The sequence below is a fragment of the Gobius niger genome, assembly GCF_951799975.1.
Source record: "Gobius niger genome assembly, chromosome: 12".
NCBI lineage: Eukaryota > Metazoa > Chordata > Actinopteri > Gobiiformes > Gobiidae > Gobius > Gobius niger.
In genome coordinates, this window is record NC_136863.1 from 26,409,591 (window position 1) to 26,424,065 (window position 14,475).

Here is a 14,475-nt window from a genome sequence, read left to right on the forward strand (position 1 = left end):
AGAGATTAATCAGTAAAATACATCTAAAAAGGAATTTCAAATTCATACAAAACCTTACAGTGATATGACCTGTTGTTGCCAGAGGCAAAGAAGAAAAGTTGAAATGGTAAAAAAGACAATAATGGAACCGGACAGAGGAAGAAGGACGAACTGGCCCATTGGTACAGTACGGTTGGTGACACAGCAACAGTTATGGAACCATCACTTAAATATGAACATGAAGTTTCATACAGAATGACAGTATCTTTAGTCAGCACACTGTGGATATATCCTTCAATCATTTAATTTATTCTGAACAAAATTCAGTCAGATTTTTTCCTGGATATTTCCCGTTAGTATTGTCAGAAATCTGTACAAGTCAAATGATCGAAGTCATCAAGAAGAAAAATCATAAAAATAAAAGTGTCATTTGTTTACAGGACATTCTTGAGTAGAAAGGACAGTCACAAGATGGCCGCCAGAGGTGGACATGATGCTGCCTTCACGTGCGCTGGTAAAGATGAGCCTTTCCAGTGGTGAATAAACTAAAAACTAATAAATTAACGTGAGAAAGTCGGGAACAAACCGCTGACCAACTGCTCCCTGTATCTTCTCTGACCGATAAAAAATAGACATTTTGGCTCCTTCTTTTTACATGATACGAAGTGGAAAAAGAGACGATAGTAAAACGGAGCAGTTCAATGGTAAATAGTGAAGGCTTCATAACAGCAGCATCACTGCTCTGGGCTTTTCTTACATTTATCTGCTGCCCCCTACTGGACACGGCATTATTTTTTCTACAAAACAAATCTCTTGATTTGTTGTAGTTTTGTTTTATCAAAAATATGACATAAAAAAGGACTTTTTCAAGTTGTGACCAATGTTACCAATGTTGGATATAAAAACGAATAAAAGCAAACATGTAATCCCTGAGTTTGTCTCTTAACCTCTTGCCCCCGCCTAAACCAAGCACATTTTCTTCAGTTCGGTTTTACCCAAATCTAAAAACTCAACTGGAGAGCAACAGTGTAACGCCTCATTTGAAAGACCTACAAAAGTGATCGTAACATTTTGTCACATTTGTCTGTTTTTTTTAGATTTGGGTAAAGCCAAACTGGAGAAAATGTGCTCAGTTCAGGTGGGAGTTCAGGGGTTAAAGGTTATGCACAGCTGCAGCAGGTGGGTTTGGGGCTGCACTGAGGGTTACAGCAGGGCACCAGGTTCTTGTCCGTTCCCTTGGACATCTCGCTGTTGGCGAACACCATTGTGGCTTCGAATTGAGCTTTGACTTGTCTGATCTTCTCCAGCACAGCCTGGAGGTCGGGTCTGCCGGTCACGGACAGGGGGTAGTACTCGGAGGGGTCCATCTCCAGGTCAAACAGGAGAGGGGGGTCGTGGGCCTTCAGAACCGCAAACACCGGGCAGTCGGCGTCCGGCGTGGTCCCGCTGTGGGTGGCACCTGAAAATCACATTCTTTTCACTTTTCATACGTTGCTTTTGGGTATTCGTGAGGAATGTCAAGATAAACCACTTTTACAATTATCCTGGTCATAAAAGCTCATGGTAGATGCATTGTAAGAAACTGCCGTCACGTCTCATGAGCTGCAGTGTTTGTTTACCAATCATTGGTAAATCAATACCAGTACTTTAACCATACTTGGACAATACTTTTTCTAAAAACCAACATATACTAAAATATTTGTCATCTGGAATCAGAAAACAGAACAATAAGATCTGTTAATTGGGTTCATCTACAATGTCAAGAAATGTGTGAGGACAATTGAGGAAAATTGTTTAACAGCAAAATTTTGAAAGAAAAATATGGGGCAAAAATAGGGCAAAATGGGGGAAATTAGGGACAATACTAGTAATGATTAATGAGCACAAATTAGGTGAGAAAAGTTGGGAGAACGAAGAAAAAATTGTAAAAAAAACACACAAAAAACTTGAGAAATATGGGGCAAACATTGGGATTTTTTTTTTTTTTTTTTAATAAGGAAAAGATTTTTACAAAAGAATGTGGAACAATGTGAATTGCTGAAAGTCAGTTTCTTTAATCCTGTTCCTGGACCAACAGCATCAAAACTTGAATCTAAAGATAGAAGATTTCTGTCTGTTATGGTTTAACCCAGCCTGAGTAAAGACTGAAGCACAAAATAATAATCCAATGTGCAGAAGGCAAATCCTTCCAATGCATTTCAGCATAACTACATAACATTGCAAAGGGAAGAGTCCCAAAAGAACCATGTGCAGCTGTGTTTGTCTTGTCACGGTGAAAATGAAACTGTGCGAGCGATAAACAAGAAACAATAATATCATTAATCGCAATAAAAAACTTGGCAATTAATCGATCACCACATTTTTTAATAATCGTGATCGTCACGCTAGAAGATAATCGTTATATTCACCATGTAGTGCTACGTTATATGACCAGCAACAGTTATGGCTAAAGCTTAGCTGGTTTTCGTTCTATGTTTGTAATTTACAGCAATTTTGTTTTCTTTTGATGAGTTTGGAGTTGAGTTTGTTTAAATATACTTTATTAGGTTTCACTCAATAAGACATTTATATAAGACAATGAAGAGACATTTCTGTTAAATCAGTTGCAGTTTCAGTGATTTTTTTAAACCATAGGCAACTATCGTGATATTATCGTTAAACGCAATTATTTTCTATTCTATTATTTTAAATTTCATTATCGTTCCATCCCAAATGATCGCTTCAGTTCTTTCACTCAGAGAGAGAATATCTTGTGAATATATTTTGCTTCCTTTAGATCAGGGTCTCAGACACACATTATATGCGGCTCGCATATGAGTGATTGCTCTTTGTGGGGAAAAGCGCAGGTTGTAGGTCCTACAGTGGGACTGGGACAAAGATTTAAAATAGAACCGTCGTACGACCAAAGACGAGCTAACTAATGAATTGAGTTTGTTTAATTCTTAACCTCTTAACCGTTTCCTAGTGTCCTTCACATGTTCCGATTATTTGGGTGGTAACAAACTCACTGTATGAAGTATTAAATGATATTTGAAGCAGTACTAAGTAACTCTTGCCCCTAGAGGCCATAAGCGCCACTGTAGGTGTCGTAGCAAGTTCCGATTTTTTTACTCATTAATTGTCCGTGAGAGTAAATACTACACTAACAGAAAAGACAAAGGCACAGAGGGATATTGTACATCCAATTACACAATTGCAGTTAGCTTTGCCCGTTAGCATGTTAGCTTCTTCTTTGGGATTCCATTAGTGTGTATTGGTTGGTCTGGTGGCAGTCAAGTTTCAATTGTGGTTTTCTGGCCAGACACACCAGGGGGAGATGAAAGACCCCCCAATCATCCCATCAACACTTGTATGACCCCCAGAGGGACTACGGAAAGGATTTATTAAGGTAAACAAGTTTGTGTTGCTTTAAGCTGCTCACCTTGTGTGTAAAAGTGAGCCTTGTACTTTCCCATCCTGACGGCGAAAAGCCCATACAGCTCACTGGGATTAGTCGGGTAGAACATCATCGTCTCTCTTTTACTCTGCAAAACATCAAGAAACACTTTAACCAAACAGAAGAGCTTCACAGGCCTGCTGGGTAATGTGGAGAGTGCTTTTGGGGGTCAGAGTGAAATAATGAATTAATAACAGACACACAGTTGTGCAGCAGGAGCCTGGGCTGCTGTTCCAGAGCTGGTGTAAGTGTCATGTTTCATTCTATCATTTAAGAAACATTGCAAAACTCTGCCCCAGTCTCTCCCCTGCAGATGCCGAAAAGTTGACTCATGTCTTTGTCGCCCACATTGTGGAACGCCCTCCCGCCACATCTGAGGGCCCACAGACCCTGGAGTCTTAGGGACATTTTTATTCCCATTCATATGCATAAACTGTCATGTAAATGTTATTTTTTTTTGTCTTTGTAATTTGTAGCACATTTTCTCTAGTTTGGCTTTACCCAAATCTAAAAACTTCTTGAACAAAGCGTCAAAACAGAAGGAATATTACCACAACAAAAAAGTGTCAGAAGAGCAACAATAACACAATTAATAAGCAGCAGAAACAGGACAAAAAAGCAAGGGGAAAAAAAGGATGAAAAAAGCAGCAAAAACAGGACAAAAACCTCTGCAAAAACCAGACAAAAAAGAGACAAAAACGCTTCAGAAATGTGACAAAAACACGGGGACAACGTAATAAAGAAGTCACAATCAGTTTTGTAAGTCTTAGCTTTCAAATGAGCTTGCACTTTGGCATCGAGCCTTTCATTCATCGTGGCAGTGAGATGTTGATGTTTGATGTAAACCACTAGTTCAAGTAAAAAAAAAAAGAATTAAAGAAGGTCTAAACATAAACTCACCTTCTGAAACGTAACAATAGCCAGCACGTGTGCCCGCCCCCACATGTAGGAGTAGCAGGGCTAGGGTTTTTGTGGGATTTAGGGTTAGTTCGGGTTATAGGTTAGGGTTAGGGTTAGGGTTTGCGCTGAAGGGGGTGGGGGTCTACAATTCTGTTTAAGCCCCGGGGCCTATGGGTACATTAAGACGGGCCTGCTCGGCCAGACCTGGCCCAAATTTCAGGTTGGGCTTGAGCATAACATCTTAGCTCTACTACGAGCGTCAAAAAGGCATCCCACACAGCACCAAACTCTAACTTTACTATCTTTTCATTAAAAATGTTGATTGATTTATATGCAGAAAGAAGTATTCATGAACAAAACTCAAATAATGACCTTTCCTTGTTGGATGAGAAGTTCTGTGATGTCGACCCCGTCCAGTACGACGGAGGGCAGTTTGGCCTCTGCCAGGCGTGCCATGGTTGGTAAGATGTCCAGAGTGCTGGCCAGTTCATGAGTCACTCCTAAAAACACAACATTAACAGCTCCTTTCAGTGTAAACATTTGGGAGCACAGAAAAAACATAGTCTGAAAACTAGAGCTGCGCTAAATGAGAAAAAACAATGCAATTTCAACACAGTATGTTCAATTATGTTTTAAAGATAGAACCAATTAAAGAACCTCAGGACTTAATATGTTTGTGTTTTAGGCTGTGTTTGCAAAAAGTGTGTAAATCTCAGTCAGATGAAGACTTGAGTGATTTTGTGCCTAATATGATATAGATTACATGGTATTGTAGTAATAATCATTAGATTCTATACTGTGCAGCTGCAATGAAAACATCAAAATAATTTGTAGAAATAAAAATATTTATCATGTTAAATTGACATGATAAATTCTTTCATTAGAACTCCCACTGTTTGTTCCGTCATACAGCTACTTCTCTTTCATCAAATCAAATTCATTATTAGTTGCGCATTTATTTTTTTAGCTCATGTTAAAATATATTGCCTTTAATATACACTGCACTGAAAGTAATCCATCTGCACCTTTTGTTTTGACTGTTAGAAAAAAAAATAAAGCACAATAAATATTTCCTTTATCAATATGAATAAATCATTACTGACCTTTGATAATTTTCAGTTAAAAGTTTGAGAAGCACCTGTACTTTAGAGCTCTACAAACATGTTCTGAAATGAATGTGATTCTGGCATTATTTAGCCGTGAATTATGAATTCCCTTGGAAGTGTTAAGTAATGTGTGAAGTGAACTGAATCTGGATTTTAAAACATATATTACAAATCACTCTAAAAACTAAATAAAAAGAACCTGGTACATATAAATAGCACCTTTTTTGTACTTTTTTGAACCTTTCCTCACTTGGGTACTAACCAGGCTGGATGGTTCCAGGCCAATAGGCAATAGCAGGTTCCCTCATGCCCCCGTCATACGTGGTCCCCTTGCCACATTTTAGGAGTCCAGCACTGCCTCCTCGAGACATTCGCATTAGTTCAGGCCTAACGGGAAACACAGACAAACACATAACAGAGTAAGGCTTCAGTCACACAAACATAACGCCTGTTGTAAGTTATAACGATTTATGTCAGTGAAGCAGCAAATAAAGCAGCAATGAAGGGCAGAAAAGTTATTTCCTGTCAGTGTCCAATAAGGAAGTGAAAGTATAAACATCACCAAAAAAATGACAGACTAAAGAAAGCAAAATCCTAAATATATATATATATATATATATATATATATATATAATCTATAAATATATAATATTAAATATAACTGTGTTTTAGCAAAAATTGTGTCTAGTGCATCTTTAAAAAGGCGCCCAATGCGGAACTGGTAACTCTGCCCGTGACCCTCTCGCTGTTGGGCAAGGTGACTGACCACTTTGTCACCATGCCATTACCCGCCTTAACCGAGTGCATTTTCTCCAGCACAGCTTTACCCAAATCTAAAAGTTTACAGTCTACAGGCCAGTGAAACACCTCATTTGAAAGCTAAGACCTACAAAACTGATCCAAATGAATTTTCTTTGTCTTGTTATTGCCTTTTAAAATCCTTTTTTGGCATTTCTTTTTGTCCCTTTTTTATGGCTCTTTGTCACACATTCTTGTCACTTTTTGTTACTTTTCTGTTGCCCTTATGTGGCTTTTTTGGCTTTGTTTGTCACATTTTTATTGCTCTTTTGTTGCGTTTTCGTCACACATTTTTGGCCACTCTTATGTTGCATTTTTATCCTCATTTTCATTGCATTTTTGTTGCTATTTTGACCCTTTTTCTCCGAGAAGCTTTTAGATATAGGTAACGCCAAACCAATGTGCGTGGTTCAGGTGGGGATTAAGAGGTTAATGAACTATACACTTACCCGTTGTCAGAAGTAAAGAAGACCAGTGTGTTGTTGGCGACGCCTGTCTTCTCCAGAGCTGCCATGATGTCTCCTACGGTGTGGTCAAACTCCGCCAGGGCGTCTCCAAAAGGGCCTCTTAAAGTCTTCCCGGCCGTCCTGGTGCCTGCGTACTGGGGGTAGTGTGTGTGCTGGAGGACACACAAGGAGAATTCATTCATATTCATACACCTCTATGTATTCTATGTATTCATTTCCATTCCCTTAAAGCTACTGATTGAGTTCATCATTAGTGCTGCTTACATGAGCCGGGTAGTAGAGGAAGAAAGGCTGTTGTTTCTGGGCGGCCGTCACAATAAAGTTGGTGGCAAAGTCGCTGTATGCCTTTTCCAGCTCCAGGAAGTTGACGGGCTGCTGCACAATCTTTTTGTTTCTCATCAGGGGGACAGTGACGGTGCCAACGTCGCACTGTCCGAAACACTTCACATCTGGGGGGAAGCAGGTCAGGTTTTTACACGGGCCCTGGGGTGATGGGAGAAAAGAGCTTCAAAAAGACATGACCACAAATGCATTTAAGATTATTGGTTAATAATGTGGTTATTTGACAAAAGATGCTGCTGTTTTTCAGACTCCTGTATAGTTTTATTATCTTTAAATCAATCTCTGGTAAAACGGCATGTTGGACGGACCATACGCTTCTGTGATTGGTTAATCCGCTTGTCATTTCCTTTCATTAAGAGCCCCATCAGCTCCTTATTGGCGACTTATTGCAGGAGCTATTCTGATCACTTAAGCCACTCGAAACTTGTGGTGATAAGACCACGCCCCAGACTACACATCTCACACTTTTAGTCAGAGAAATTGCAAAAATAATATTCTTCCAGTTTGTTTATCTACATCACACTCACCATGTCGTGGGAATAGGGAATCCCGAGGTACTGGTCAAAGCCCTGGTTGGTTGGGAGGTACGTCCCATTGGCTCCGTATCCCAGGTGCCATTTGCCCACGGCCGCTGTAGCATACCCCGCAGGCTTTAACACTTCAGCGATGGTGGTCTCATTCAGGGGCAGACCCCCGATAGAGTCTGGGTACAGCACTCCTGGGTAGACGCCTGAGCGCGTCTGGTAACGGCCCGTCAGCAAAGACGCCCTGTGAAGAGGCACCAAATCACAGGAAAAAGACACCATTTAAAAAGATTCTCTGGAAACACTTTACATTACGGGCCGGTAAGTCCGTGGTACTTACAGTGAAAATTACTAATAATGATGACAGTGGTACTTATTGTGGTACTTACAGTGGTAACTACAGTGGTACTTTTTGGTACTTTTTGTGGTACTTACAGTGGTAATTACAGTGGTAATTCTAGGTACTTATTGTGGTACCTAGAATACCAATAATTAGGATTAGGGTCAGGGAGACACAGGGCCAGATCTTGTGGCGGCGCACGGGGCGGCGCAGGCTCTTGGCGAATTATTTTCCGAGTGGCGGAGCTATATGTGCCATTCGCCTCCGCCACCTGTGCGCTGTCTTGCGTTCTTTCTTAAGCCTTAGGCTCTCACAGGTCAAACTAAAAACTTTATTTACCCCATCGTGAGCTAAACGATGTTCACGTCTCGAGAGAAAAAGAGCTACAGCGTCCGCTGTGGTGCGGATCGGCACGCGCTTGGCGTGAACGCGAAGCAAAACAAAAGCACATGTTCATAGTCGATCTGGTTGGAGGAAAATGTGTGTGTCTCCACCCACTTAAATGCGCTAAGTCTGGAGTGGCAAGATCACAAAGTGCGCTCCTACTGAGCGCAAAATGTCACGCTATCGTCTGCGTTTTGATGCATGCTGTATCTCTCATTACTAAGAGATACAGTGGTAACTCTTAGTAATGAAGGTTGTACTTCTATTTACTTTGGTACTTTGAATGATAGTTTCTAGTACTTACAGTAATACATCTATGGTACTTATTGGTAATTCAGGGATACTACAGCAGCAATTCATAGGTAGTAAATGTGGTACTTCTACACACAGAAGTAATTTCTAGGATTGGCTTGGATTGGATTTCAAGGAAAGCAGCATTTGGGAAAACAAGAAGTACAACCTTCATACTAAGAGTTACCACTGTATCTAGATTAGAAGCATCACAGTACATACCTTGTAATTCTCACTATAGTATCTTTTAAGTACCACAATAAGTACCTAGAATTACCACTGCAATTACCACTGTAATTACCACCATAAGTACCAATGTAAGTACCACTGTAATTACCTAGAATTACCTCTGTAATTACCATGTAAGTACCACCGTAAGTACCACTGTAACTACCACTGTAAGTACCATGCACTTACCGGCCCGTAATGTAAAGTGTTACCGATTCGGCTTATTCCTTGTGTGTGTAAAAAGTTTGGATGCTTGGCATGAATGTGTACTGGCAATCCTTCATATGTTTAAGCGCATTTGTGGGGCCACAGTTTTGGACTGGGAGGGCGTGGCCTGACTGCAGCATGTGTAGGGGGGCTTTAAGGAAAAAAGGTTGGGGACCACTGCTCTATAGGTTTCAGTATACTAACATAAGAGAAAAAACTTAAAACACAGTGTGCATGCCACAGACTTGAAAAAGACAGAAATCCCACAAAATTCTATAAACAAATGTAAATGTTATTTGTTCTATAAATCTAGGCTTCAGTTTTAACACACGACACGTTGTGTAATGGAATCATATACAAATCATGCATGTTCATCGTCTTAAAGGAACAGGCCCCCGTTTTTCCACACTGTGATATGTTCTTACCTGAGCTTAGACGAGTTGATACGTACCTGTCTGGTCTTTGTGCCCGTGAAAGAGCTGGGTCGCTTCTAACTTCACCCCCGTTTGGAGCTATAGGAATATACTGGAAGAGGCCAAATGCTAACAACATCTTTGGTCGTTTTGCGTGACTGAGGGCACGCACAAAGACCAGACAGGTAAGCATCAACTTGTCTAAGCTCAGGCAAGAACATATCTCAGTATGGAAAATGGTGGCCTGTTCCCAAGGCCGTGGGAACCCAGGGTGCTGAGGGCGCTGCAGCACCCCCTGGTGGATAGTGTGTGAACTGCAGGCAATATTAACCCCTTAACTCCCACCTGAACCGAGCACATTTTCTCCAGCTTCACCCCAATCCAAAAGCTTCTGGAAAAAAGGTGAGAAAATAGCAACAAAGCTTGATGAAAAATTGACGAAAAATTGATGAAAAAGTGGCAAAAATGTCACAAGAAATTGACAAAAAATGACAAAAAAAATGACCTGAAAATGTGACAAAAATGTGATAAAATTTTGACCAAAAATTCAGGAAAAATGGACGAAAAAGTGATACGAATTTGACGAAAAAGTGACAAAAGAGTCACGAAAATTTGACAAAAATTAGATGACTGCCCAACAAAAAAAGTGATGAAAAAAAATCTAATGTGAGGAAAAAGATCAATTTAGTTTTGTAGGTCTTTCAAATGAGGTGTTACACTGGCCTACATGATTTGGGTAAAGCTGAACTGGAGAAAATGCTCTCGGTTCAGGTGGAGGTAAGAGGTTAATAAATAGGATTTATGCACAGAAAAAATATTTTGGGGGTAAATTTTATCCCTCAGCACCCCCTAACTAAAATATCTTCCCATGGCTCTGCCTGTTCCTTTAACATGTATGTTCCTCATTTGTTCTTAATCAAAGCAAAATCATACAATATCATTTGCTGCAGCTAAAGGTAGATTTCGTTGTGGCAAATAATGCAGATTTCTGGACCTAAACTGTGACACGCGCAGGCGCAAAAACAAAAGCTACGTAAGTGTATTTACAATGTAATGAGCCTGAAATAAAACATTGATATTCTTGGATTGGACACCCAGTGCTACGGAGATCTGAGTCTTCTGTTTGGAATGTTGAGACACTCTGCGCCTCACCTGGAGGGGCTGCACACCGGGCTGCTGCAGTAGAAGTCGGTGAAGCGAAGTCCTCCCGCCGCCAGCCGGTTCAGGTTGGGAGTCAGGGAGGTCGGGTGTCCGTAGCAGCCCAGGTCCCCGTAGCCCAGATCATCGGCAAAGAGGAGCACGAAGTTCGGCTGGGAGGCTGCGGAGGAAAGACCGAGGAGCAACAGGCTCACGGAGAAGCTCGGCATTGTGTCCAAGCACCGCCTAATGCACCGGCTAAGCACCGTGAGAGACGACCGTGCGGAGGAAGAGAGAGCGGACAGCGGAGAACACGGAACCACAACAATGTCACGTGGTCAGCACTAGTCATGTCACGTGGTCTTTCTCCTCTTTCTTTCTTCTTGATGTATTTAGTTATTTTTTATTTCATGTTTTGGAGATATTAATACATCTATGCACGCTCAGATATAGTAGCCTATTTCATAATATAAAATAACTTGCATACAACAAGCGCAGGTTCGAAACCTGAGAACATGGATCTGCTTGTCCTGAGCGCGTGCCTTGGTTGCCATGGGCACGCCCCGCGCTCTGCTCCGTTACCATAGTTACTGCTAACTTCAGCGGGACGAAGCAGAGTAACAGCTCCGGAGTCAAAGCTGAATAAAAGTGAACGTAAAGTGATCGTGTTCGTTCGGAAACATGTACGAGGACCTCCGGGTGGAGTGGATGCGTCGCTGCGTGTGCTCCGCCCTCAACCTGGGGCCCTGGGAAACAGCCAACAGTTTTGACCGGCTCCTGCAGCTGCAGGACGGGGAGCCTCAACGCACTCTCACCCGCTTCCTCAACAGGGTGACCGAGGAGCCGGGCCACTCCTATGTGCTGTTCCTCAGGAGCGTGCGAGAGGAGGAGGTGGAGGAGCAGATTCCTATCGGTGAGGGATAGATTTACACTCATCTACACTCATTTACTCTTCATGGACTGTACAAATAAAATGTTTACCAGTGCCGGTGTTGCTGTTTAACGTGGGTAGGATCAGTTTGGGCTTATTTATCGGCATGTCCCAGGACAGTCCTGTAAAGACCCAAGGACTCCCTTGTAGGTCCATTAGATGGCGCCATACACAATAATAGGCTCATCTCAAGCAGATGCTATTTCACTTACACATAAATGATAATGTGATAAATGATGTATCACATTATCATAAATCACATTTGAGTGGCCCATAGCTTTAATTATAACAAACCAGGGGATATGGCCCTGGGCTGTTAGCTTTCATTATCTATCAAAGACATCACCCACTGTTTGTTCTCAGTCATAGATCATCTAGTGAAGGCAATATTGGCTAAATTGTGAAAATAAATTGTAAAAAGTGTCCAGGAAAATCTACTCAACAGCAAATTAATAAAGCCAAGGAGGCAATGGCAAAGGGGGTGAAGTACCTTGTGTGGCGGGAGGACCGGCTACATGCCTCTCCCGTGCTCCAGAGCTTCCACCTTTTAGTGCTGATATACAAAATCCAGCATGGTTCAAAATATGACACCAACCCCACATGTGTCAATAAAAAAAAAGGATGTATATACACAGTATGATGTACCTGTGCCATTCAAACACTGTATGCTTGTGCTTTCTTTGGACAGACACAACCATCTCAATCTATCAAGTACCCAGAATAAAACATCACTTACTGCATGACTTGTCTTGTAGTTTTTCAAATACAATCATCCCCTACTGCTGCAAAGACATGATGTCATTCCGTACAGCAGCAAGAACAGCAAGAGAACCAACACCTTATTTTGAGGCGCACTATACAGGTAGACAAGAATGACATTAGTTGAAATGATAACTTCGGCATAATGACAATGCTTTACGTGATACTCCTGAAACACCATGGGTCAAAACAACAGATGACCGATAGACTGTGCTCACTCTCTGTATTCAAAGGTAAAGGTGAACTTTAGACAAATCTTGGTGTCCCAAATCAGAATAACTGTAGCTGTGAACCCCACTACGCCTCAGAAAAGGTTTCACTGCATGTCATCAAACCGACAAAAAGAATCACAGGATGACAGGCGCGAATGAGATTCAAATGAAACTTTGGGCTGGTATCTCCAGACGGGGGTCGGAGGTGAGGTTGGATACCAGTTCAGGGAATAATAAAGAACACTTAAATCTCCGTCTTGCCTTATCCACTTAATCGGGAAAGCAATGGTAATAAAGCAGTATCAGTATGAATATAATCACAATGTACGATGGCAGACATTTAGGCCTGTTCTGACACTATTATTGTCCAGTATCAACCAATTATTCACAGACACCAGAAAAGCCAGACCTTTTCAAAGACCTTTATAAAGTGTTGTGCACTTTCAGTGGATGTGGAACAGAGGGAGCCTGGAGATGCTGAAGGTTCCGAGGCCAGTGAGACGGAGGAGACAGAGGCTCCAGAAACCATCATCTATGTAAGACCACCTACCACAATATGTTCTTATCATCGAAGAATGCTCTAGCCCCTGAAGGCACAGAGCAAAGGCCTGAGCCATTTGGATCGGCTGTCGTGACACTGGTGTTTTTGTTCAGAGAACGGAGCTCCGGGTGGTCTATCACACCGAGCTTCAGATGGAGCTCGACTGCTTCCCAGAGAACCGCAGCAAATTCCGCATCTTCTATTTCCACCGCTCTACAAGTGGTAAGAGTTGTTTTTGTAGCCATTTGTGGAGCTGACGAGCTGATGTGTACTTGTGCCGTGTGCAGAAGTGGTGATGGAGCCTCTGGACATGGCAGAGGCCGACTCAGTGCTGCCCACGATCTTCAACATGGGCCTGGTGGAACGATCTCCCCTGGTCATGCTGAGGAACCAGCTCACACATGTACGTATGAGGGGGCTGCCCTGTCCCCCACCGAATGAGTCCATTGTTCACAGAAAACAAAATCATTGAAGATAAAGTGGTTTGTGAATCAAAAAGCATCACAAAGAACCAACCATTAAACCTATATTTAGGCGACAGCGGTTCAGATGGTAGAAGGATTATTTGACCATGTCTTTGTGCTCTTGGGCAAGACACTTCATCCACCTTACCGCCGGGCCTGATGTTGTCTACCCCTGGTCTACAGCCTCTTGTGTCAGTACATGTGCATTGTTCAACAATAATTACTATGTTTATTATTATCACTTTAACCAAGCACATTTTCTCCAGTTCAGCTTTACCCAAATCTAAGCTTCTCCACTGCAGAGCAACAGTGTGATGACTCATTTGAAAACTAAGGACTGCAAAACGGATGGTCACTTTTTTTGGCTTGCTTTCTTCTCTTTTGCTGATGCTTTTTTGACGTGTTTTTGTTGGTCTTTTTGTTGTTTTTTGTCACTTTTTTGTTGCTCTTTTTTGTTGTGTTTTCATCCTTGGTTTTGTGGCTATTAAGACCCTTTTTTCAAGAAGCTTTTAGATTTGGGTAAAGCCAAACTGAAGAAAATGTGCTCGGTTAAGGTGGGAGTTAAGAGGTTCAACGCTCTATCTAACAAAATTCTAAAAGTTTCTCTACGGCGAGCAAATGTGTAATACCTAATCTGAAAGCTAAGGCCTACAAAACTGATCTTAACTTTATCATAAAGTTAGGATCATTTTTGTCACGCTTTTTTGGTTCTTTGTCACTTATTTGTTGCGTTTTTGCCACATGTCTGTTGTGTTTCCATCCTCGTTTTCATTGCTACAGTATATTGACACTATTTTAAAAAAGTGTTTAGATTTGGGTAATGCCAAACTGGAGAACATGTGCTCGGTTCAGGCGAGTGAAATACATCACTATTGAAGAGAAAAGCTTGTGACGTTGTGTTTCTGCCTTGTATGTGTGTCCAGCTGGTCCTGCCCCAGCAGAAGTGTGCTGCTGTGGACCTGTGTGCTCAGACTGAGGGGTCAGGGGGGGCTTCAGAGGCTGAGCAGGCTGAGACT

The 14,475-nt window shown here is 41.7% G+C and overlaps 1 protein-coding gene across 1 annotated transcript; it reads right to left on the reverse strand.

Moving 5' to 3' along the window:
- Positions 1-1,099: 1,099 nt before the first annotated feature.
- Positions 1,100-10,792, reverse strand: arsa (arylsulfatase A). The gene is made up of 8 exons (XM_079568034.1): positions 10,568-10,792; positions 7,556-7,796; positions 6,951-7,169; positions 6,669-6,838; positions 5,684-5,808; positions 4,688-4,815; positions 3,401-3,503; positions 1,100-1,438 (listed from the first exon to the last, which is right to left on the reverse strand). Exons 1-8 carry the CDS (start codon positions 10,780-10,782, stop codon positions 1,140-1,142), a joined length of 1,500 nt encoding a protein of 499 aa, XP_079424160.1. The 5' UTR covers positions 10,783-10,792; the 3' UTR covers positions 1,100-1,139.
- Positions 10,793-14,475: the final 3,683 nt, after the last annotated feature.